The sequence below is a fragment of the Oncorhynchus clarkii genome, chromosome 4, assembly GCF_045791955.1.
Source record: "Oncorhynchus clarkii lewisi isolate Uvic-CL-2024 chromosome 4, UVic_Ocla_1.0, whole genome shotgun sequence".
Lineage (NCBI taxonomy): Eukaryota > Metazoa > Chordata > Actinopteri > Salmoniformes > Salmonidae > Oncorhynchus > Oncorhynchus clarkii.
Window position 1 is genome coordinate 83,058,384 of NC_092150.1, and position 24,961 is coordinate 83,083,344.

The 24,961-nt window shown below is 44.0% G+C and overlaps 1 protein-coding gene across 2 annotated transcripts in view; it reads left to right on the forward strand.

The window, feature by feature from the left end:
* Window positions 1–8,124: 8,124 nt before the first annotated feature.
* The window catches only part of LOC139407373 (protein PALS1-like), a 25,342-nt gene continuing 8,505 nt past the window's right edge, over window positions 8,125–24,961 (forward strand). The window contains exons 1-5 of one of the 2 annotated variants that reach the window (XM_071151098.1): window positions 8,125–8,282; window positions 11,804–12,362; window positions 16,567–16,778; window positions 19,988–20,065; window positions 24,629–24,757. In XM_071151098.1, the coding sequence (XP_071007199.1) occupies window positions 11,951–12,362; window positions 16,567–16,778; window positions 19,988–20,065; window positions 24,629–24,757 (831 nt within the window). In that variant the 5' untranslated portion in view covers window positions 8,125–8,282; window positions 11,804–11,950. The remainder of the gene's footprint in view (window positions 8,283–11,803; window positions 12,363–16,566; window positions 16,779–19,987; window positions 20,066–24,628; window positions 24,758–24,961) is intronic. The other variant, XM_071151099.1, reaches the window with a different exon arrangement.

Here is a 24,961-nt window from a genome sequence, read left to right on the forward strand (position 1 = left end):
TATCTGCATGCCTCTTGTACTTATGTTAGTATGTTATACACTGAGTCCACATGGGACTGCTGAGGGGAGGACGGCTCATAATAATGGCCGGAACAGAGCAAATGGAATGGAAACATGGAAACCATGTGTTTTATGCATTTGATGCCATTCCATTAATTCCGCTCCAGTTGTTACCACGAGCCCGTCCTCCCCAATTAAGGTGCCACCAACCTCATGTGACTGAGGATACAAAACATTAAGGACACCTACTATTTCCATGACATAGACTGACCAGGTGAATCCAGGTGAAAGCTATGATCCCTTATAGATGTCCCTTATAAATCCACTTCAATCAGTATAGATGAAGGGGAGGAGGCAGGTTAAAGAAGAATTTCTAAGTCTTGAGACAATTGAGACATGGATTGTGTATGTGTGCCTTTCAGAGGGTGAACGGGAAGACAAAATATTTAAGTGCCTTTGAACGGGGTATGGTAGTAGGTGCCAGGCACACTGATTTGTATCAAGCACTGCAGTGCTGCTGGGTTTTTCACGCTCAACAGTTTCCTGTGTGTATCAACCAAGGATCATCAAAAGTCGTGCTATAAATTCACAGACAACACAAAGATTCCTTGATGTCCTTCCAGATTCCCTCTGTCTACCCAAGGACGCCAGAGGACAAAAATCAGTTAACCACCTAACTGAGGAACTCAATTTAACCTTGCGCAATACCCTAGATGCAGTTGCACCCCTAAAAACTAAAAACATTTTTCATAAGAAACTAGCTCCCTGGTACACAGAAAATACCCGAGCTCTGAAGCAAGCTTCCAGAAAATTGGAACGGAAATGGCGCCACACCAAACTGGAAGTCTTCCGACTAGCTTGGAAAGACAGTACTGTGCAGTACCGAAGAGCCCTTACTGCTGCTCGATCATCCTATTTTTCTAACTTAATTGAGGAAAATAAGAACAATCCAAAATTCCTTTTTGATACTGTCGCAAAGCTAACTAAAAAGCAGCATTCCCCAAGAGAGGATGACTTTCACTTTAGCAGTGATAAATTCATGAACTTCTTTGAGGAAAAGATTATGATTATTAGAAAGCAAATTACGGACTCTTCCTTAAATCTGCGTATTCCTTCAAAGCTCAGTTGTCCTGAGTCTGCACAACTCTGCCAGGACCTAGGATCAAGAGAGACGCTCAAGTGTTTTAGTACTATATCTCTTGACACAATGATGAAAATAATCATGGCCTCTAAACCTTCAAGCTGCATACTGGACCCTATTCAAACTAAACTACTGAAAGAGCTGCTTCCTGTGCTTGGCCCTCCTATGTTGAACATAATAAACGGCTCTCTATCCACCGGATGTGTACCAAACTCACTAAAAGTGGCAGTAATAAAGCCTCTCTTGAAAAAGCCAAACCTTGACCCAGAAAATATAAAAAAACTATCGGCCTATATCGAATCTTCCATTCCTTTCAAAAATTTTAGAAAAGGCTGTTGCGCAACAACTCACTGCCTTCCTGAAGACAAACAATGTATACGAAATGCTTCAGTCTGGTTTTAGACCCCATCATAGCACTGAGACGGCACTTGTGAAGGTGGTAAATTACATTTTAATGGCATCGGACCGAGGCTCTGCATCTGTCCTCGTGCTCCTAGACCTTAGTGCTGCTTTTGATACCATCGATCACCACATTCTTTTGGAGAGATTGGAAACCCAAATTGGTCTACACGGACAAGTTCTGTCCTGGTTTAGATCTTATCTGTCGGAAAGATATCAGTTTGTCTCTGTGAATAGTTTGTCCTCTGACAAATCAACTGTAAATTTCGGTGTTCCTCAAGGTTCCGTTTTAGGACCACTATTGTTTTCACTATATATTTTACCTCTTGGGGATGTTATTCGAAAACATAATGTTAACTTTCACTGCTATGCGGATGACACACAGCTGTACATTTCAATTAAACATGGTGAAGCCCCAAAATTGCCCTTGCTAGAAGAATGTGTTTCAGACATAAGGAAGTGGATGGCTGCAAACGTTCTACTTTTAAACTCGGACAAAACAGAGATGCTTGTTCTAGGTCCCAAGAAACAAAGAGATCTTCTGTTGAATCTGACAATTAATCTTAATGGTTGTACAGTCGTCTCAAATAAAACTGTGAAGGACCTCGGCGTTACTCTGGACCCTGATCTCTCTTTTGAAGAACATATCAAGACCATTTCAAGGACAGCTTTTTTCCATCTACGTAACATTGCAAAAATCAGAAACTTTCTGTCCAAAAATGATGCAGAAAAATTAATCCATGCTTTTGTCACTTCTAGGTTAGACTACTGCAATGCTCTACTTTCCGGCTACCTGGATAAAGCACTAAATAAACTTCAGTTAGTGCTAAATACGGCTGCTAGAATCCTGACTAGAACCAAAAAATTTGATCATATTACTCCAGTGCTAGCCTCTCTACACTGGCTTCCTGTCAAAGCAAGGGCTGATTTCAAGGTTTTACTGCTAACCTACAAAGCATTACATGGGCTTGCTCCTACCTATCTCTCTGATTTGGTCCTGCCGTACATACCTACACGTACGCTACGGTCACAAGACGCAGGCCTCCTAATTGTCCCTAGAATTTCTAAGCAAACAGCTGGAGGCAGGGCTTTCTCCTATAGAGCTCCATTTTTATGGAACGGTCTGCCTACCCATGTCAGAGACGCAAACTCGGTCTCAACCTTTAAGTCTCTACTGAAGACTCATCTCTTCAGTGGGTCATATGATTGAGTGTAGTCTGGCCCAGGAGTGGGAGGGTGAACGGAAAGGCTCTGGAGCAACGAACCGCCCTTGCTGTCTCTGCCTGGCCGGTTCCCCTCTTTCCACTGGGATTCTCTGCCTCTAACCCTATTACAGGGGCTGAGTCACTGGCTTACTGGGGCTCTCTCATGCCGTCCCTGGAGGGGGTGCGTCACCTGAGTGGGTTGAGTCACTGATGTGGTCATCCTGTCTGGGTTGGCGCCCCCCCCCCCCCCCCCCCCCCTTGGGTTGTGCCGTGGCGGAGGTCTTTGTGGGCTATACTCAGCCTTGTCTCAGGATGGTAAGTTGGTGGTTGAAGATATCCCTCTAGTGGTGTGGGGGCTGTGCTTTGGCAAAGTGGGTGGGGTTATATCCTTCCTGTTTGGCCCTGTCCGGGGGTGTCCTCGGAATGGGCCACAGTGTCTCCTGACCCCTCCTGTCTCAGCCTCCAGTATTTATGCTGCAGTAGTAGTTTATGTGTCGGGGGGCTAGGGTAAGTTTGTTATATCTGGAGTACTTCTCCTGTCCTATTCGGTGTCCTGTGTGAATCTAGGTGTGCGTTCTCTAATTCTCTCCTTCTCTCTTTCTCTCTCTCGGAGGACCTGAGTCCTAGGACCATGCCCCAGGACTACCTGACATGATGACTCCTTGGTGTCCCCAGTCCACCTGGCTGTGCTGCTGCTCCAGTTTCAACTGTTCTGCCTTAATATTATTCGACCATGCTGGTCATTTATGAACATTTGAACATCTTGGCCATGTTCTGTTATAATCTCCTCCCGGCACAGCCAGAAGAGGACTGGCCACCCCACATAGCCTGGTTCCTCTCTAGGTTTCTTCCTAGGTTTTGGCCTTTCTAGGGAGTTTTTCCTAGCCACCGTGCTTCTACACCTGCATTGCTTGCTGTTTGGGGTTTTAGGCTGGGTTTCTGTACAGCACTTTGAGATATCAGCTGATGTACGAAGGGCTATATAAAATAAATTTGAATTTGAATGGTCCACCACTCAAAGGACATCCAGACAACTTGACACAACTGTGGGAAGCATTGGCCAGCATCACTATGGAACGCTTTCGATACCTTGTAGAGTATTAGGAAGGTGTCCTTAATGTTTTGTACACTCAGTGGATATGTGTTACTGATTTGATTACTGCCACGTTTGTCGCCATTGAACTGTGTGAGAAGCCTGCAAGTAGAGCAATAACATTGAATAAGTACCTGCGTAACTGCACACCCAACTCACTCATGTGCTTCGCTTTATCATATTTGACATTGTCCGTAATCTTGAGTTCATTTGCTCACAAAAAATCCTACAATGATGGAAAGACCTGTGTGTTGTCCTTGTTAATGCAGACAGAGAAGAGCTCCAACTTCTTAATTATAGCCTCAATTTTGTCTCGCTCATTGAATATAGTTGCGGAGAGTCCCTGTAATCCTAGATTCAGATCCTTCAGGCGAGGATAAAACATCACCCAGACAGGCCAGTCGTGTGAGAAACTTGTCATCATGCAACCAGTCAGACAAGTTAAAATGATGGTCAGTGAAAACTTTACGCTCGTCTCTCAATTGAAAAAAAAAATGTGTCAATACTTTGCCCTTGATAACCAGCGCACTTCCTGTATGTTGTAAAGCGTTACATGGTCGCTGCCCATATCATTGCATAGTGCAGAAAAAACACGAGAGTTCAGGTGCCTTGCTTTAACAAAGTTAACCATTTTCACTGTAGTGTCCAAAACGTCTTTCAAGCTGTCAGGCATTCCTTTGGCAGCAAGAGCCTCTCTGTGAATGCTGCTGTTTACACAAGTGGCGTCGGAAGCAACTGCTTGCACACGCGTTACCACTCCACTATGTCTCCCTGTCATGGCTTTTGCACCATCAGAACAGATACCAACATGAGCAGCAGCTACGTTTGGCTACATACAGACCGTTAGTGGAATTCCCACGAGAGAGTAACGGTTAATGAGATTGGATGTTCATTATTTGACTAGGATACCTGTATTTGACATTGTGTTGTTATTTCGCTGAACACTAGATGATTTAATTGTATTTTTGGCAGTGAAATGAGGTTACTCAGGCTACTTTTGAAAACTCACCCAAATGTATAGCCCCGTTGGAAAAATATAAATGTACTGTTTGAAAATGTGAAGAAGAAAAAAATATAATCTATATTTTTATTTGGCGTACCCCTGACAGCATTGCCCCAGTTTGGGAATACCTGGTCTAGGTTATATCAGCTGTGTCGGTGAACCACGTCTGAACTGCCTGACACAGCGGGCACAGCATGATCAGAGGTGAGAGGTCACTTGGTCGGGGTCAACAGGAAGTATTATTAAAAAGATGCTTTACATTGAACTACAGATAGATATGTAGCAGTCCCAGAGTGCATTTCACCTCCTGATGATTATGATGACTGGCAGTGTTAGCATGATTAATCCTTGTTTTTTTTTTATTCTCTCCATCTGTCTGTCATCCGTGGGTTTTTGATGTGAGAGACAATGCCCCCCCCCAGTCCCCCCCCCCCCCCCCCCCCCCAGTCCCGTCATCACCACTTCCCCCAACTAGGGGCCCGAGACTGGTTAGGAGACACCGTTAGAGACACACTTATGCAACTTTGAGGACCTAAGAATATGAAGTTTTGTAGCACTGTAAGGTCATGAATCCTATGCTGTCACCCCTAGTAACACTGTAAAGTCATGAATCATATGCGTTATTCCCTAGTAGCACTGTAAAGTCATGAATCATATATGCTGTCATCCCTAGTAACACTGTAATTCATTAATCATATGCTGTCATCCCTAGTAACATTATTTCATGAATCATATACTGTCATCCCTAGTAACACTGTAATTCATGTATCATATGCTGTCATCCCTAGTAACACTGTAATTCATGAATCATATGCTGTCATCCCTAGTAACGCTGTAATTCATTAATCATATGCTGTCATCCCTAGTAACACTGTAATATATGAATCATATGCTGTCATCCCTAGTAACACTGTAATTCATTAATCATATGCTGTCATCCCTAGTAACACTAATTCATTAATCATATGCTGTCATCCCTAGTAACACTGTAATTCTTGAATCATATGCTGTCATCCCTAGTAACACTGTAATTCTTGAATCATATGCTGTCATCCCTGCTCCTCTGTTCTGACCTCTTTCTCTTTCTGTCTTTGACACTTTCTCGCACCCCTCTCCCCACCTCATCTTTCTTCCTCTGTTGTTATAGTGCACACCAGATGTGCATTGAAGTACAGATTGAACTTGTATTGATAATATAATATTATAATATTTATAATGCATGTATTGTGTATTTATAACACTTGGATAATGAACTTCTTTTAGTAAAGAATTCTCTACTGGAATTTGTTCTCATTCTCTGCTGGTTGAAATGAAGTCTCTCATTTGATGAAATACTACACCTATCCTGTGTCCTCAGATCAATGGAGATGGAGGAAATTAGATATTGAGATGCCACCTGTTTAAGAGTATTAATAAGAAGTGCAGTGTACTGTTTTTTATATTCTGGTTCTGTATATATGAATTACAAATCAGCCTTAAATCATGTGTTCCAGTCTATTGCAGAGTTCAATGTGTACCCATTGATGTCCCAGGACCAGGATTGGTAAACCCTGTTGAAGTGTATAATTGTAAGACATACATGCAGACACAGCATCATTCAAATACTGGAGTTTGATACTCCTGGTATTGGATATGACTGAAAAATAATGTCTCGCAGACATTCATACCTGAACCGCACCTTCGTTTGCCATCTTAGAGTACATGATCAGCGATTATATTCAATGTACAGGCTACAATGTGGGGGAACTCATGCTTGGAAATAACTACATGTATATACGACTTGCATCCTTGGCACAATAAAGTTAAATTATATTCTCCTCAATCGATAGGCTTCATTGATGCCATTTAAAGTCCATACAACCGGCCATGATAGCTGAGGTTCATAGCTAGCTAGTTAATGTTGACTTTATACGATTAACATGTAACAGTCATTTTCTGCAATTTGGGGGGGATTAATTGATTAACTGGTGGAAGCAATTAAAACCACTGTTCTGAACTCATATTTATACCAAATGTTTTAGGGTCCATATACAGATCGGCTAAATAGCTAGCGACATCCATAAGCATACAGGTATTTTTTATAATCCACTACACAATAAGCAATAACATAATTAGCTAGCTACATTACTTCAACTGCATTGCATGGCAAATATCAGCAAGGCAAGTTTACAAAATGGTACATTTAATTTGTAGTAAATGCTTTCCTTACGAAAAAACATAGCAGTCAGAGTCCAAAATAACACCCTTATTTTGAAGTGCATTTAGAGTGCAGTATAACAGCAGTTCAACAGCAGTTTTGATTTATTTCACCTTTATTTAACCAGGTAGGCTAGTTGAGAACAAGTACACTGCAGTTATTCTGAAATGATTGTGTCCAAAATACAACCATCAACTGTAGTTACTGCACTTTTTGCTGCAGTTTAAAAACGTAAGGTTTTAGCTAGCTAGCTAGACTCTTTACATCCACTGTTTCACAAGACCACAGCCTGGTTTTCTGGCTTTGTCAGGAGTGCCGCCCCCTAGTGTACGTGAGCGGTGAGGTGATGGGCAAAAAAGCCGTCGCTGGCGGGATGCCGGTCTCCAGAGTGCTCTTTGCTAACAGGGTTGTAGGCCTATGCAAGATGTATTTTTTTTCATTTCTCCGTATTAACACATAAATCATGGTAAATAGTTGTGTGTCTGTAACTAGACAAAGTCCTTACATTTCAGAAGGATAGAAAAATGTTTTCGAAATTATGACATTTTTGATCCCTTGTTTAATTTTAGGGTTAATTGCATCCTTTCTTTATGGACTTTTAATGCGCACGGCAGGTGAAGTAACTATCATTCTACTAGTCACATATGATCATGAGGTGCACACTGTACTGTCTATTCTCCATAACTCCACTAATTCTGACCAAAGTCGTGTTTTTTTTATATTTATCCAATATATTGGCTTTGTATATCCAGCTAAAATTAGTTCACTGTTTGTGGAATAGGACATTTTTTTTCTACTGTGTTACTGACTTGTTAATTGTTTACTCCATGTGTAACTCTGTGTTGTCTGTTCACACTGCTATGCTTTATCTTGGCCAGGTCGCAGTTGCAAATGAGAACTTGTTCTCAACTAGCCTACCTGGTTAAATAAAGGTGAAAAAAAAAAAAAAGTGAAGTTATCACATGCTATTGAAAGACAAACACTGTCGCTCATGACCATTGATATGGTAAAGTCATTGGCGCCGTGGAGTTGTCTGGGAGACGCTCAAACATCATGCGCAGTTACTCTGCAGTGATGCAAGCTGTCCCAACTCACCACACACCCGCTAAGTGCGATCAACCAGCGAGAAGAATAAAGACGATACGGATACGCTCATCTTGAACATGTTATGTGGGCTAAATAACAGGTATTTTAGAACCATTGCGCATTACCGGATTCATTAATTTTTTTAAGACATGGAAGCGGTGAGTAGACTTCTTAGATTTAAGACGGTTGAGTCCGATCGGATTGTCTAGAAACATTTATTGAAAACTAAGTTCGCCAACAGTATCGGTGCACTTTGTGTGTGTGTGTGTGTGTAATGACCATCTCGCGGTTGGTATTCGAACGTTTCTATTAAAGCAATCACAAACACCAAAATCACAAGCCTACAACTGCATCAATTTAACGTATGTCAAATGTTGCTGTATTTCACACGTTAAAGTTGATGTTTATCACAATTGAAACAGTACAAGACAGATCTGCACTCCAATGAGGCTATATTTGTTGTAGTGCTGCTATCCATGTTATGAGAACATGTTGCTTCCAGTAGTAGCCCCGCTATTTGAACGTGTTGAATAGACATTTAATTATAGCTTTAGCCAGCAGTGAAAGCTCTCAGTTATCGAAGTAACTCTAAGAATGACTTATTTTAACTATGAAAACATGGCTGTTCTTCTGTAGCCTAAATTAATTATATAGATACATCTCTATGTATCTACATTTCAGAGGCCAAAGTTGAAAACCTTTCTTTTTTCGTCACCCTTTTGACTCATGAGTCCACCTGACATTTAAAGCCATTTAAAACAGACTTAAACAATTGACTCCGGGGCATGAGTGATTAGTCACTCTGACAAGTAGCCTAGCCACCAGCTGTAAGGAACAGTATTTAATTAGCCACCAATTTGAACCTGTTTTCCCAAAGGAGCCAGGAGCTAGTGTAATTACAGCCACAGATGAGCCCAGAGCCATACGGTCTAGTCCAGGACCTACTGTTGGTGAACTCATTTTCTACACTTATAAATTATATGAGTGAAGATAATCAAATTTATGCCTACATTTAGGATAAAGTTACCCCCACAAAGGGTGTGTATGCGCGCGTGCTTGTGTGCTTGCCTGCATATGCATATGCGTGTGTGTGTGTGTGTGTGTGTGTGTGTGTATACGTTCAAAGCTTAATAAACACAAAGTAATCTCATCAGAACCTATGCCAGCTCCCATGGTCTCTCCTCAGTGTCATGCTGCTGACAGAGCTGAAGCCTGCAGAACTACATTAGACCATGAGATGCTTCCTCCCCAGGCTTAACCAAACCCACAGGAGAGGAACAGATGGTGCTGGTGGCTCACTGTGGCCGTCTGTATTGTTTGTCAGCCTCGCTGTGCTCTAAACAGTGCTAAATACCTAGATACGGGAGGGGGAGAAGAGAGCTAGGGTATTAGGGGGGAGGAGGGGGAGAGAGTAGACCTGCCAGACATGATTAGCTGGTACCGGGGGTGAAGGGGTTAGTGTTGCCATGTGTGTTTGTCGTGGCTGGCTGCCTCTCTCTGACAGAAGGAACTTCAGAGGTGTCTGTCCAAGAAAAGCTGAGAACTGCCCCAAAAAATCTTGAATTAGTACATTGATGACATGTTATTTCCTGTTCAAGCCATTTTACTTTCCTTTGTCATTCATGTTAGTTCTAGGCAATTCTGTTTGCTTACTTATTTATGTAGTTCCCTTGCAGCATCAGGTCTGACTGGGTCTTGATTGGGTTGGGTGGACATTTTAAGAGCCAGCTGATGTTTGTGTATTGAAATGCCCCATACACTCCCTGAGTAAGATTCCTAGCTTTTTGCTTCTCTATTCTACTGTCCCTAACCAGACAAAACTTCAGCTTTGTGAGAACGTTTTCCTTGCATCTTGAAATGCATATAATCCTCACACAAAAAAGCACTTGATCCTCATCCTTTGTCTCTTTCTGAAGAAAAATAATTATACAATTTGGCCTTTAAAAAAACACTTGCAAGTTCAGTTGCCCTTGAGTATGGCATACACACCAGCTCACTTTATTTCCCTAGTGAACATCTCATAGTCATACAATCATATAGTTGGTTAATCCAGATTAATACTGGGTAACATCCTTAAAATAGATTGTAATCCACAGCAGCAATGGCAGATCAGGTTGGTTGTATACTCGTAATATACAGGTTCTGGTTGAATGCATTATGATGCACTTCCTGTCACATTTTATATCCCTATAATGACTGTAGATTAATAAAATCAGCCTGAAGGACCCAGGGAGCAAAGATGTAAGTGGTGAGGGGGTATTAGATGACAGAGAGATATTCAGGCAAGGACAGGTGGGGACAGAGTGACAGACATAGGGATGGGGACTCAAGGGATTGGGACAGGAAAGTGAGGGCAGGCCAGGGAGGTTGCCATGTGCGGAGTTAGATTAGCTCTTCTGTTGATTGTAAACTAGGAGGAGGGAGGATAAAATGGTGGCTAGGTATATATTAGGTGGTTCTGGTAGTAATGTATGTAGTAGGTGGTTCTGGTAGTAATATATATACTAGGTGGTTCTACTAGTAAGGTATATACTAGATGCGATAGGTAATCAAAGATCAGGGTGAGGTAACCAGGTTGGTTATTACTGTCTGGACCTTTAGGTGTAAATATACTGGTCTAATGTACCATGTGCAAAATTGAACATCAGAACATGAATAGTGTATCATCAGAACATGAATAGTGTATATCTGGTGTCTCAAACTTATTTTGCCCTGGGGCCAAATTATGTGTTCACCGAGGTCCAGAGGGCTGTGGTGTGTTGCTGTGCCTTGGTTCTGGTAGTAAGGTCCGGAGGGCTGTGGTGTATTTCTTTGCCTTGGTTCTGGTAATAAGGTCCGGAGGGCTGTGGTGTAATTCTTTGCCTTGGTTCTGGTAGTAAGGTCCAGAGGGCTGTGGTGTATTTCTTTGCCTTGGTTCTGGTAGTAAGATTTGGAGGGCTGTGGTGTATTTCTTTGCCTTGGTTCTGGTAGTAAGGTCCGGAGGGCTGTGGTGTAATTCTTTGCCGTCAAAATCGGCAGAAACAGTAGACGATGCAGGACACAGCATTTACTATGACGGCTGCGGCCCGCGACCACAGCTGTCATAGTAAATGCTGTGTACTGTATGCCACCAGTTTGAGACCCCTGGAGTACATAACAAATATATTGTGGCTGTAATAATGAATAGTGTAAATTTGATAAGAAGGAGGTAAATGTTGGTAGCCTCTCATCAAATTTCATAGGCCTAGCTAGCTAGCTATCACAAGACTTCACATTATGGCTCACAAGACGAGAACAGTGGTAATGCTGCTGCTCCATCCTAACCCTGCTTATGCATTTCAGAACCTGCTCACCACCTGAAGACAACTGTCCCAGTCGAAGTGCTATGGCCCCTGCTGCAGTGAAGAGTCCTAGCCTCAGGCCTTCATAGTGGACATTGCCCTATCAACACACACATGTGTAGGCCAGGATCTGTATACTGTATGCCACCAGTTTGAGACCCCTGGAGTTCATAACAAATATATTGTGGCTGTAATAATGAATAGTGTAAATTTGATAAGAAGGAGATAAATGTTGGTAGCCTCTCATCAAATTTCAGAGGCCTAGCTAGCTAGCTATCACAAGACTTCGCATTATGGCTCACAAGACGAGAACAGTGGTAATGCTGCTGCTCCATCCTAACCCTGCTTATGCATTTCAGAACCTGCTCACCACCTGAAGACAACTGTCCCAGTTGAAGTGCTATGGCCCCTGCTGCAGTGAAGAGTCCTAGCCTCAGGCCTTCATAGTGGACATTGCCCTATCAACACACACAGGTGTAGGCCAGGATCAGACTCCCGGAGCAGGGATGATCACTTCTCACCAGAACGGAGGACCCGGATATGTAACAGAGGACCCAATGGGGCCTGTAAATGGCACGGAGGGTCCTGGGAGTGGAGCCAAGCTGCAGCAGAGAGAGAGGGCTGTGGATGTCCCCCCTGGGGACCGGGTGGTGGGAACTGTTAGCAGCATGGTGCAGGGTTCCCGCAGCAGCGCCCAGATGGAGAGGATGCAGCAGTACCAGGAAGAGCTGAGGAGGAAGCGGGAGGAGGACGCCAACAAAGGGAAGCATGAAATCGATCTCAACGCCTCGCTCAGGCTCAAGAAGTTGGCCCAGAACCCAGCCAAGATGGGTATCGACAACCCCACGTTCGAAGCGCCTGAGGCAGGCAAGGAGACCAAGGATGGGAGCCCCCTGCCTGGTGGGGACACGGCTGCGGGTGAGTAGAATCATGAGTTAATGAAGGGAGGGGGAGGCAAAGGGGTAGGTGGAGGCGAGGGTGAGAGGGGATGGGGTAAAGAGGGGGAGGGGTACCTCTGTGAGAAGAACAATAGAGGTGTTGGGAACTATCATAATGATTCTGTGAAACAAAGGAGTCAGAACAGTGTGCAAGGAAAGGGCTGAGCCAGGGTCATTGATAGAGTGAGGATGGGGGTTTAAAAGTGAATGTCAATGGAAAGGCTCCCTCCATTTAGTCACATGGAAGTCACTCACTCCCCTCAACTCTGGTAAAGAGGATGGATCCATTTGGAGTGAAACACTTCTGTTTGGAAGTCAATTTTTCAGAGGTATTCTCATTCTGGCATTGCACATGTAGGCCTGAAATATATCTGTTTCATTGGAGGGTGATTGTAAATCATATGAAGGTGGTATAAGATGGCGCCGATAGATATGGCGGCTCTGACTCTTGCTCCTAAGCAACTTTGCAGTATTTTTGTTTGTTTGTTATTTCTTACATTATTAGCCCAGAATTGTTTGTGTTATTACATACAGCCGGAAATAACTTTTGGATATCAGAGCGACAGTAACTCACCAGCATTACGACCAGCAATACAACTGTCCTGAATTGTATCCTTTGATCGTACCCCCCAGGGCAGTTTAACTTATTCCAGAGGCTGCTTCAAAACACCGCTGGCGGAGAAGAGGTATTTGTCGTGGACTAGTACGACTCAGATGTGCACACCATCCACCGCTTCCGAGTATATTACTCGCTAATGTTCAGTCTTTCGATAATAAAGTAGACGAGCTCAGGACGAGGATCTCCATAGGGAGTGACATATATAGGGAAGGAACCAACGGGAGTGTCATATATAGGGAAGGAACCAACGGGAGTGACATATATAGGGAAGGAACCAACGGGAGTGACATATATAGGGAAGGAACCAACGGGAGTGACATATATAGGGAAGGAACCAACGGGAGTGACATATATATAGGGAAGGAACCAACGGGAGTGACATATATAGGGAAGGAACCAAAGGGAGTGACATATATAGGGAAGGAACCAAAGGGAGTGACATATATAGGGAAGGAACCAAAGGGAGAGACATATATAGGGAAGGAACCAAAGGGAGGGACATATATAGGGAAGGAACCAACGGGAGTGACATATATAGGGAAGGAACCAAAGGGAGGGACATATATAGGGAAGGAACCAACGGGAGTGACATATATATATATAGGGAAGGAACCAAAGGGAGTGACATATATATATATATATAGGGAAGGAACCAAAGGGAGTGACATATATAGGGAAGGAACCAACGGGAGTGACATATATAGGGAAGGTAATCAGGGAAGTGATGGAGTCCAGGTGAGTCTGATGACGCGCAGGTGCGTGTAACGATGGTGACAGGTGTGCGCCATAACGACCAGCCTGGTGACCCAGAGGCCGGAGAGGGAGCACACGTGACAATATGTAATTATTGCCGCAGTCACGTCATATTTTTCAATATAGTGTAGGCCTTCCGCAGGCGAAATGAGTCTCACTAGTGCTGAGTAATGTGGTGTAGGTCTTATTTATTTAAACAGCTTATTTATTTATAGCTCAGCATTCAACACCACAGTACCCTCCAAGCTCATCATTACGCTCGGGGCCCTGGGTCTGAACCCCACCCTGTGCAACTGGGTAGGAAACAACACCTCCAATTCGCTGAACCTCAACACAGGGGCCCCACAAGGGTGCGTGCTCAGTCCCCTCCTGTACTCACTGTTCACCCATTACTGCATGGCCACGCACGCACGCACGCCTCCAACTCAATCAAGTTTGCAGACGACACAACAGTTGTCACGCCCTGACCACAGTAAGCTGTTTATTCTCTGTTGGTTGGGGCGTGATAGTGACTAGGGTGGGTCATCTAGGTTTTTTGTATGTCTATGTTGGCCTGATATGGTTCCCAATCAGAGACAGCTGTTTATCGTTGTCTCTGATTGGGGATCATATTTAGGTAGCCCTTTCCTCATTTGTGTTTGTGGGATCTTGTCTACATTGAGTTGCCTGAGTGCACACCAGTAGCTTCACGTTTCGTTTATGCTTTATTGTTTTGTTTTGGTGAGTTTCATTTTATAAAAAATATGTAGACCTCTATTCATGCTGTGCCTTGGTCTACTCATTACGACGAACGTGACAACAGTAGTAGGCCAGATTACCAACAATGACGAGACAGCCTGCAAGGAGGAGGTGAGGGCCCTGGGATAATGGTGCCAGGAAAGTACCCTCTCACTTAACATGAACAAAACAAAGGAGCTGATCGTGGACTTCAGGAAACAGTGGATGGATATCGCCCCTGTCCACATCAATGTGACCGTAGTGGAGAAGGTGGAAAGTTTCAAGTTTCTTGGCGTACACATCACTGACGATCTGAAATGGTCCACCCACACAGACAGTGTAGTGAACAAGTCACAACAGCGCCTCTTCAACCTCAGGAGGCTGAAGAAATTTGGCTTCACCCCTAAAACCCTCACAAACTCTTACAGATGCACAATTGAGAGCATTCTGTCGGGCTGTATCAACGCCTGGTATGGCAAATGCACCGCCCGCAACCGCAGGGCCCTCCAGAGGGTGGTGCGGTCAGCCCAATGCATCACCGGGGGCAAATTACCTGCCCTCCTGGACAACTACACCCCCGATGTCACAGGAAGGCCTAAATCATCAAGACACAAATCCGATCATCAAGGACATCAACCACCCGAGCCACGGCCTGTTCAGCCTGCTATCATCCAGAAGACGAGGTCAGTACAGGTGCATCAAAGCTGAGACCGAGAGACTGAAAAACAGCTTCTATCTTAAATAGCCATCACTAGCTGGCTTCCACCCTGTCATGTAACCCTGCACCTTATATACATACTGGCCACTATAATAATGGAACACTAGTCACTTTAATAATGTTTACATACTGCTTTACTCATCTCATGTGTTTATACTGTATACTATTTTACTGTATTTTAGTCAATGCCACTCTGACATTGCTCAATCTAATATCTATATATTTTTTAATTCCATTCTTTTATATTTGTGTGTATCGTTGTGAATCGTTTCGTGTGAATCATTACACCCGCAATAACATTTGCTAAATATGTGTATGTGACCAATAAAATTTCATTTGATTGGATTTTTGATTTGAAGTGAATTTTATATATTTTGTGAGGTGAAACAAAATTGTTCCTCAGAGAATTTGTTTTCATGTCAGTTGGTTAGCCTTAGAGGAGACAGTAGGTTGTGGTTGTTGCTGCCGACCGGTTTTAGTGGGGGGGACATGCACATGCGCGCACACACACACACACACACACACCCTCCCTGCTTCTTCTTATCTCAGGTAAACGCCCCTTTATGAGATCACTGTCTAGATAACATTAGTCAAGTAAGCTGCTGTAATCTGTGGTTTATATGAAATCCATGTATTAATCCATGTACCTGGTCAGTTAAACAGAACACCTGCTGGTTTAGAACAGTAGAGGGCCGTGTAAGCAATGCTTTAGCCCCCCTTTCCCCTGGTGTCACTGTACTCCTCAGAGTTGCTATATGTAGGTGGTACCTTCAGGCCAAACTTGATGCAGATGTCAAATCCTGTCTGGGTGCAGAATCCCACTGGTGCGCAACCCCAAACAGGTTTTGGCACCAGAATTGACTTTGGCATGACAATATCCCATTAGTAACGTGGCTTTTTTCCCACGCTGTCTCTGTGTGAGCAAGCGCTTGCTAGCGCCAGAGAGGTTTGAAACCGGGAGACATGTGATTTTACTTTCTGAAAATTCCATGTGGAGAAATGTACCACTTTGGTCTGAATGTTAAAGGTCACAGGCATTACAGGAGGTAACAGCATGTTGAACCTCTCTCTCTGGCCCTAGTAAACAACTCCTCACACAGAGATGAATGATACTGGAAATTAGGCAGTTGAGCCTAATCAACCTCTTTATCTAATTGTTTTATATTGTTTATTGCCTTCTTTGTATTGCACCTTTACCACGTATTGCATTATGGTGTTATTGTTGAGATTTAAATCTGGACTTCTTTTGATATTTTACTGCACTGTTGAGATGTAGTTCGCAAGTAACCATCTCATTGCACCGTTTACACCCCGCTGTATCCTGGGAATATGACGAATACATTTTGATTTGGGCTCTCCCTACTTTTCACTACCCAGAGCTGGAAGATCTGCTGGAGGCCCTACGACGGGTGCAGAGCTGCCTAGTGGACACCCAATCGCAGGCCGACGTGGCTCTGGTGCTGGGCATGCTGCACAAGGAGGACTTCCAGAGCGCCTTCACCATCCACAGTGCCGTGACCCAGCAGATGCAGCCGCGCGGCAGCCCGCCCTTGCCCCTCACCTCCCAGGCCCAGGGCCTCTGCCTGGAGGTAGAGTGAAATGCTCCAGCACTCTAGTGATCTAGAAATTAAATGGATCTTCTCTCACCGATGTATTGGTCAGAAGGTAGGGGGAGAAAAAAGGAGGTAAGGGAGGTGGAGGAGGAGGGTTTGGAGAAGAGGATTTGGGGGAGGAGAGAAGGATATGTGGGTTAAGGAGATATGTTGGGGAATGAAGAACAGCTGGGCAGGGAAGTTGAGAGAGATGGGAAGAAGGAGAATGAGGACGAGAGGATGGTGACAGAGAAACTACAAAGAAATAAGGGTAAAGGAAGCCAGGTACATAACTGATGATTAGAGATGCAGTCTCATATTGACTTGGAAATGATCCTTGGTGTGTTGGAACTAGATTCCCCCTCTCACGTGTTGTTTCCTGCATCCATGGCATCACCATTAAAGGGATAGTACACGCAAGCTGTCCCTGTAGACTTCCCGTCATTGTGTTAATGCTAGCAATTGCTCTAGAAACTACCTTAAACTTCCTTTATTAAACTGCACACAGGGACATAACAATGGTCTCTGAGAAGTGCTTGACTTGGGCAGAAGCTCGCCGGAGCTGAGTACCGGCACGTCAAGTGTTCTACTGCTTGAGCTCCTGTTCCTCTTGGATAATATTAGCTCAGAAGTATTGTGACGCTCATGCACCTAAATGTAAACAGAATGAGTACCGGGACCTATTTCAGTCCAAGTCGAGCACTTTCTCTGAGTAAGTAGAAAAAAGGACTTCATCGCCAAAATGTTGCACTACCTGGTTAAACATCTCACAGCATATCACAGCTGGGGGTAATGTTACCCTCTGTACCAGGAGTGACAGAGTAACACAAACTCATCACTGTGTCCACATCTGTCTGACCACTCTCTACCTGACTGCTTCAGTGACAAAATACAAAAATTACCTGTGGGTCTATACATTGTCTGTTGCATACATATCCATCATTTATTGATCTGTACAGCCACATAGTCTGTCCGATAGCCTGTTATGCTGCAGTCCTGTAGATCTAGCTAACCTCTCACCACGTACAGGTCCTTAGGATTCCATATGACCTGATGGAATGTATTACGTGCTGGTCCAGGTAGAACAAACAGTGTGACTTCTATCAGACCATGGTTCAAATAGTATTAGCTTTTCTTCCAAATGATTTAGCTGCACTTGACTGAGCTTGCCTGGCGCGTTGGAACCAAAGTGTAAACCTCGTCCATTTGGCACTCTGCAGCAGGCTCAATAAAATACTCAGGCATTTTAATAAAAATTAATAGTACTTGGACCCAGGTCTGATTTCTATAGGAAATCTGTCTGTAAACCAGTCAACATATGATAACTGACAAAGAGGCTGCTTTTAAGGGTTCATTTGGACTGAAAATAGCACATCAGGACCATTGCTCTTGTGATGTGAAGATGACATTAAGGACACGCGTGTAGGCTTCGGAGGAGGACCTCGGTCAGTGAGATACTGATCTTTCTCACACACACACACACCATCTCTGTTCATACAGTAAATACATCCAGACACTCACACAGAGCAGCTGGCACAGCGCCAGGAGATACTTAGCAAGGTGGTAATAGTTTGAGCCAGTGGACGGTGTGTCTAAACTAAGTGGCTGGTGGCGTGGGCCTTCCTGATTGGCCCTCGGGGCCAGGTAATCTCCCAGCAGCCCCGGGGCCTGGAAGGAAGTGGCCGAGGATCTGCCACAGCCAGAAAAAGAAACTCCAGCAGCTTACAGGGTAGAGGGGCATGGGCTGGAGGGAGGTGGAGAGGAGGCGGGGGAAGGGGGGGAAAGGAGGAGGGGGAAAGTGTGTCACCTCATTACAGAGAGCTTTGATTAGTGTAAAGGATGACCTAAGATAGAGCCAGGGAGTGGGAGGGAGGAGGGCTAGAGAGAGGGATAGAGGGGGAGGAGTGGGGGATAGAGGTATAGAGGGAGTGAGACGGATGGAGGAGGGGAAGGAGGGAGGAGAATGTAGGGGTGGTGGGAAAGAGGATTGGGGATTCTCTTCTTGAAATGGGCTGTTTTTTAAAATATTTTTCTATGATGATGATGACGAAGGAATTGTGGATCTGTCTGGATTGTGATCATTCTGAGGACCAAGAAGCTGTTAAAAGGCAGACTGTAGAAACACCAACGTCATGACAGCAGAACCAACTCCTCATGCTTCTATTTGACCTCACATGTTCGGAGATTAATTCAGGGTCTTTAATTTCCAAGGCAACAGCCAGAGAGAAGAAGTAGTTCCAAATGGCAGTCTATTCCCTACATGCACTTCTTTTGACCAGAGGGTGTCATTTGGGCGGAGACTAAGTCCCGTTACAGTAGAGTGTCTGGAATGGGAAACCCCACTGCGACTTATTAGAGAGCAGCCAACCTGTCTGTGTGAAGGAATCCAGTTGGTCATCTTAACAGCAGAATGGTCTTTGACATGACCTTCACGTAAGAACAAAATATTTACTGTTATGGCGTTCGTATTTGGATAAAATACCTCTGATAGCACATGAGCTCTCAGTCATAAAGCTGACACTGTCTACACATGGTATACATCGTCCAATGAAATGCTTTGGTGTAGGTTCCTTCTCGACAATGCAACAACAATAAGAAATGATAAAAGATAAGAATATGAACATAAAGTCAATGGCTCAGTAGAATAGAATAAATATTTTAGCATCAGTATAATACAGGAAGGGGCCATATAAAGTCCAATATTTACACGTGTACTGGGGAAGACGATGACAAGCAGAGTAGATGTACCATCGGTGGTTTTAACAATGATCTACTGCGAAGTGTATATTTATATTTATTTATTTGTGTATGTGACAAATAAAATTTGATTTGATTTTGATTTGATTTGAAGTTGCTTCTGAGGAATGACTAAAGCCTTGGCTAGCTTGTTGACAACATGTGTCGACTCATGACTGGTGGTCAGGAAGTTGAATAATTGAACTGTCATGTTGAATCACGCATAGAGCCTCAAGGAGGCGTTTTCAACTGATGTTATTAAGTCATGAACACTTTGAACTGCATCACTCTTCCAGATGACCAATGATGCTGACTTAGTGCTACTTATACAGTTGACCTTAATCTGACCCCTTTCTCTTGCTCGCTGTCTCTCGCTCTCTCTTTCTTACAATCTCTTCACCTCCTCTCTTGAACTCTCCCTCTCTTCCTCTCATTCCCTCCCCTCTCTCTCTTTCCATCTCTCTGTCCAGGTGCAATACATCCTCCAGTCCACTCAACAGAAAGAGGGTGTAGAGCTCAGTAACCTACTCACCACTCCCCACCTCCAGGTAAGAGACCTGGGACACACCAGAACTCAACCCTTAACCGTGTCAGTGTTCCTGAGCTGGCCACCTAAGAGGTACTATGGACCAAATCCCGATTTGGAATTTGTCAGTGTTACTGAGATATGTGAATATGCTCCATATACCATAGGCTGTACCATAGGCTCCATATACTGTACCATAGGCTCCATATACTGTGCCATAGGCTCCATATACCATAGGATCCATATACTGTATCATAGGCTCCATATACCATTTGCTCCATATACCATAGGCTCCATATACTGTACCATAGGCTGCATATACTATACCATAGGTTCTATATACTGTACCATAGGCTCCATATACTGTACCATAGGCTTCATATACCATAGGCTGCATATACTGTACCATAGGCTGCATAACCTGTACCATAGGTTCTATATACTGTACCATAGGCCCCATATAGTGTACCATAGGCTTCATATACCATAGGTTCCATATACAGTACTGTGAAAATGTTTTAGGCAGGTTTGAAAAAATGCTGTAAAGTAAGAATACTTTAAAAAATAGACATACTAATAGATTATATTTATCAATGAACTAAATGCAAAGTGAGTGAACAGAAGAAATATCTACATCAAATCCATATTTAGTGTGACCACCCTTTGGCTTCATAACAGCATACATTATTGTAGGTTCACTTGCACAAGTCAGGGATTTTGTAGGCATATAGTCAGGTGTATGATTAAACAATTATACCAAACATCTGCCTAAAACTTTTAGGCAGACAGTACTATACGTTCATGTGAAACCCTGAACCGTCACGTCACTGTTATCCAGTCTTGACATCAGCCTCCTCCTCCGGAGCTCAGGGAAGTCACTGATCAGTGGGTTTTATATGGCTCGGCTCTTTATGTGGCTTTGCTCTGTGACTGAACTAAAGGGCATGGGAAACAGCCCTAACTCTATGGGTTGCCCTGTCTTTAATAACCTCTTGTATAGGTGATATAACAGGGCATCGTGGGTTTTGGAGTTTGGATGGTTAACATGATGACAGTGTATCCAACTTGCACACAGAACTCCCTTTGTTTGTGCTTCCAGCTTGAGCATGTCATCGATTTGCAGGGTAGCACAAGAGTTGCCTTTTGAAACTTGACCCTGCCTTGCTGGTCAGTGTCCAGCCCAACACGCATACAGACAGGTCACTCAGTATGGATGGCTTACGGCTGGCCTTTACATGAATGACCCCAGGTCCGTGTGCCAGCCTGGTGTTGACACCGCTCTCTAAGTAGCCACTCGTAGTGCACTGTCATGCCGTTGCGAAGAGAGATTAGACATGTCGTAGGCGGTGAGGAGGGATGGGGAGATGGATGTGTGAAGACGAGGAAAGAAATAACATGCTACAACTGGGCAACTGAGAGGCTCAACACCTACTGTGTACCACTGGTGGCTGGTGGCACCTTCATTGGGAGGAAGGGCTCATAGTAATGGCTGGAACGAAATTAAGTAAGCCATCCTCCCCTCACCAGCCTCCTGTGCTGTATACCCTAGAAGGTGCGATCAGTAGAATATAGAGAGGATCCGGGCCCTGGTCTTGCATGCTAGTCTCCCTAGACAGATGCCTTTCCTCCCACAATGTACCAATGAGCTGTTGCCCTAGGTCTGGGAATTCCGAGACTAGTTGTGTGCCGACACGTGACCGTGACCATGTGACTGTGTGACCTGCCAAACCCCACTGTTGCTCCATTGACTCCACTGGGCATCATGTCCAATTAAACACAGGCATTTGCCACAACGGCAACCAACAGGCAGTGGATTATCCCTCCCTCCGGTTATGCTGCGGAACGTGACCCTCACCCTAGCTACACACACACACATACACACACAGGTAAACAGATCAACAAACCCCCATGTAAAATGGTAGTGAATAGGGTACCTGCTAGGAACACACTGCCTCCCTCACTCTCCTTCTTCTCCTCATTTCCCTTCCTCCTCATCCTTCTCGAGATCGAGGTGTTTTTATGATTGACGGAGGCGAATCCTGCCTCCTAAATGCAGGGCAGATTAAGAGGGCTTGTGTGTACGCTGGAAGCTCAGTCAGCCCTCCTTTCTGCCTCCCCAGGTCTCTCTTCTGCGGGATAAAGTTTAACGGTTATTAATTGCGGCATACGGAGAGCCCGTCACCTTAAATGAAGTGAGGGGTAAATCTTGGCTTAGAGGTGGAGTCTGCTGTCGGCTGGTGTTGAGGGAGGGAGGAAGAGAGAGACGGGGTGGGCTTTGGGTAAAACGTGCATGTTTAATCATAAGTGATGGAAGCCGAGTTTCAATTTCCCCCCAGTTATTTACAATAACTGGTGAATATGAAAGTGTGTTGTGTTGTGTTGTGAGTTGTGTTGTGTTGTGAGTTGTGTTGTGAGTTGTGATGTGTTGTGAGTTGTGATGTGTTGTGATGTGTTGTGAGTTGTGATGTGTTGTGAGTTGTGATGAGTTGTGATGTGTTGTGAGTTGTGATGTGTTGTGAGTTGTGTTGTGAGTTGTGATGTGTTGTGAGTTGTGTTGTGAGTTGTGAGTTGTGTTGTGAGTTGTGTTGAGTTGTGTTGTTTTGTGAGTTCTGTTGTGAGTTGTGTTGTGTTGTGTTGTGTTGTGTGTTGTGTTGAGTTGTGTTGTTTTGTGAGTTCTGTTGTGAGTTGTGTTGTGAGTTGTGATGTGTTGTGTGTTGTGTTGTGTTGTGAGTTGTGTTGTGTTGTGTGTTGTGTTGTGAGTTGTGTTGTGTTGTGAGTTGTGTTGTGAGTTGTGATGTGTTGTGAGTTGTGATGTGTTGTGATGTGTTGTGAGTTGTGATGTGTTGTGAGTTGTGATGAGTTGTGATGTGTTGTGAGTTGTGATGTGTTGTGAGTTGTGATGTGTTGTGATGTGTTGTGTGTTGTGTTGTGAGTTGTGATGTGTTGAGTTGTGTGTTGTGAGTTGTGTTGTGTTGTGAGTTGTGTTGAGTTGTGTTGTTTTGTGAGTTCTGTTGTGAGTTGTGTTGTGTTGTGAGTTGTGTTGTGTTGTGAGTTGTGTTGTGTGTTGTGTTGAGTTGTGTTGTTTTGTGAGTTCTGTTGTGAGTTGTGTTGTGTTGTGAGTTGTGTTGTGTTGTGAGTTGTGTTGTGTTGTGTGTTGTGTTGTGTGTTGTGAGTTGTGTTGTGAGTTGTGTTGTGAGTTGTGTTGTGTTGTGAGTTGTGTTGTGTGTTGTGTTGTGAGTTGTGTTGTGTTGTGAGTTGTGTTGTGAGTTGTGTTGTGAGTTGTGTTGTGAGTTGTGTTGTGTGTTGTGTTGTGAGTTGTGTTGTGAGTTGTGTTGTGAGTTGTGTTGTGTTGTGTGTTGTGTTGTGTTGTGAGTTGTGTTGTGTTGTGTGTTGTGTTGTGAGTTGTGTTGTGTTGTGAGTTGTGTTGTGAGTTGTGTTGTGTTGTGAGTTGTGTTGTGTTGTGTGTTGTGTTGTGTTGTGAGTTGTGTTGTGTTGTGAGTTGTGTTGTGAGTTGTGTTGTGTTGTGTTGTGAGTTGTGTTGTGAGTTGTGTTGTGAGTTATGTTGTGTGTTGTGAGTTGTGTTGTGAGTTGAGTTGTGTTGTGAGTTGTGTTGTGTTGTGTGTTGTGAGTTGTGTTGTGAGTTGTGTTGTGTTGTGAGTTGTGTTATGTTGTGTTGTGAGTTGTGTTGTGAGTTGTGTTGTGTTGTGAGTTGTGTTGTGTTGTGAGTTGTGTTTTGTGTTGTGTTGTGTTGTGTGTTGTGAGTTCTGTTGTGAGTTGTGTTGTGTTGTGAGTTGTGTTGTGTTGTGAGTTGTGTGTTGTGTTGAGTTGTGTTGTTTTGTGAGTTCTGTTGTGAGTTGTGTTGTGTTGTGAGTTGTGTTGTGAGTTGTGTTGTGTGTTGTGTTGTGAGTTGTGTTGTGTTGTGAGTTGTGTTGTGAGTTGTGTTGTGAGTTGTGTTGTGAGTTGTGTTGTGTTGTGAGTTGTGTTGTGTTGTGAGTTGTGTTGTGTTGTGTGTTGTGTTGTGAGTTGTGTTGTGTTGTGAGTTGTGTTGTGAGGTGTGTTGTGTGTTGTGAGTTGTGTTGTGAGTTGTGTTGTGAGTTGTGTTGTGTTGTGAGTTGTGTTGTGTGTTGTGTTGTGTTGTGTTGTGAGTTGTGTTGTGTTGTGAGTTGTGTTGTGAGTTGTGTTGTGAGTTGTGTTGTGAGTTGTGTTGTGAGTTATGTTGTGTGTTGTGAGTTGTGTTGTGAGTTGTGTTGTGTTGTGAGTTGTGTTGTGAGTTGTGTTGTGTTGTGTGTTGTGAGTTGTGTTGTGAGTTGTGTTGTGTTGTGAGTTGTGTTATGTTGTGTTGTGAGTTGTGTTGTGTTGTGAGTTGTGTTGTGTTGTGAGTTGTGTTTTGTGTTGTGTTGTGTTGTGTGTTGTGAGTTGTGTTGTGAGTTGTGTTGTGAGTTGTGTTGTGTTGTGAGTTGTGTTGTGAGTTGTGTGTGCTCCAATTCATCCAAGTCAAGTACTACAACAATCAAATGGAATAAACACCCAGTTTCCACGGCACACACTCCTTGTCTCCCATGTACCTGTGTGTTGTCTCTCCCAGGCTCTGATACAGGCCCATGACAGGGTGGCAGAGCAGGAGTTGGAGCCGGACCCAGAAGAGAGTGTGATTCAGTACATGGGAGAGACCGTCAAACTGGTGCGGCTGGAGAAGGCCGGTGACATGCCTCTGGTAAGACACACACACACACGCACGCACACACACACACACACACACACACACACACACACACACACTCATCTGATTAAAACAATCAAGTATATCGGTGCAAATGGACCAATAAAGCAAATATTGCACTGTATGTATATTACTGTATTGTATTGTAGTGTTGGGGCGGCAGGGTAGCCTAGTGGTCAGTCAGTAGGCCATCATTGT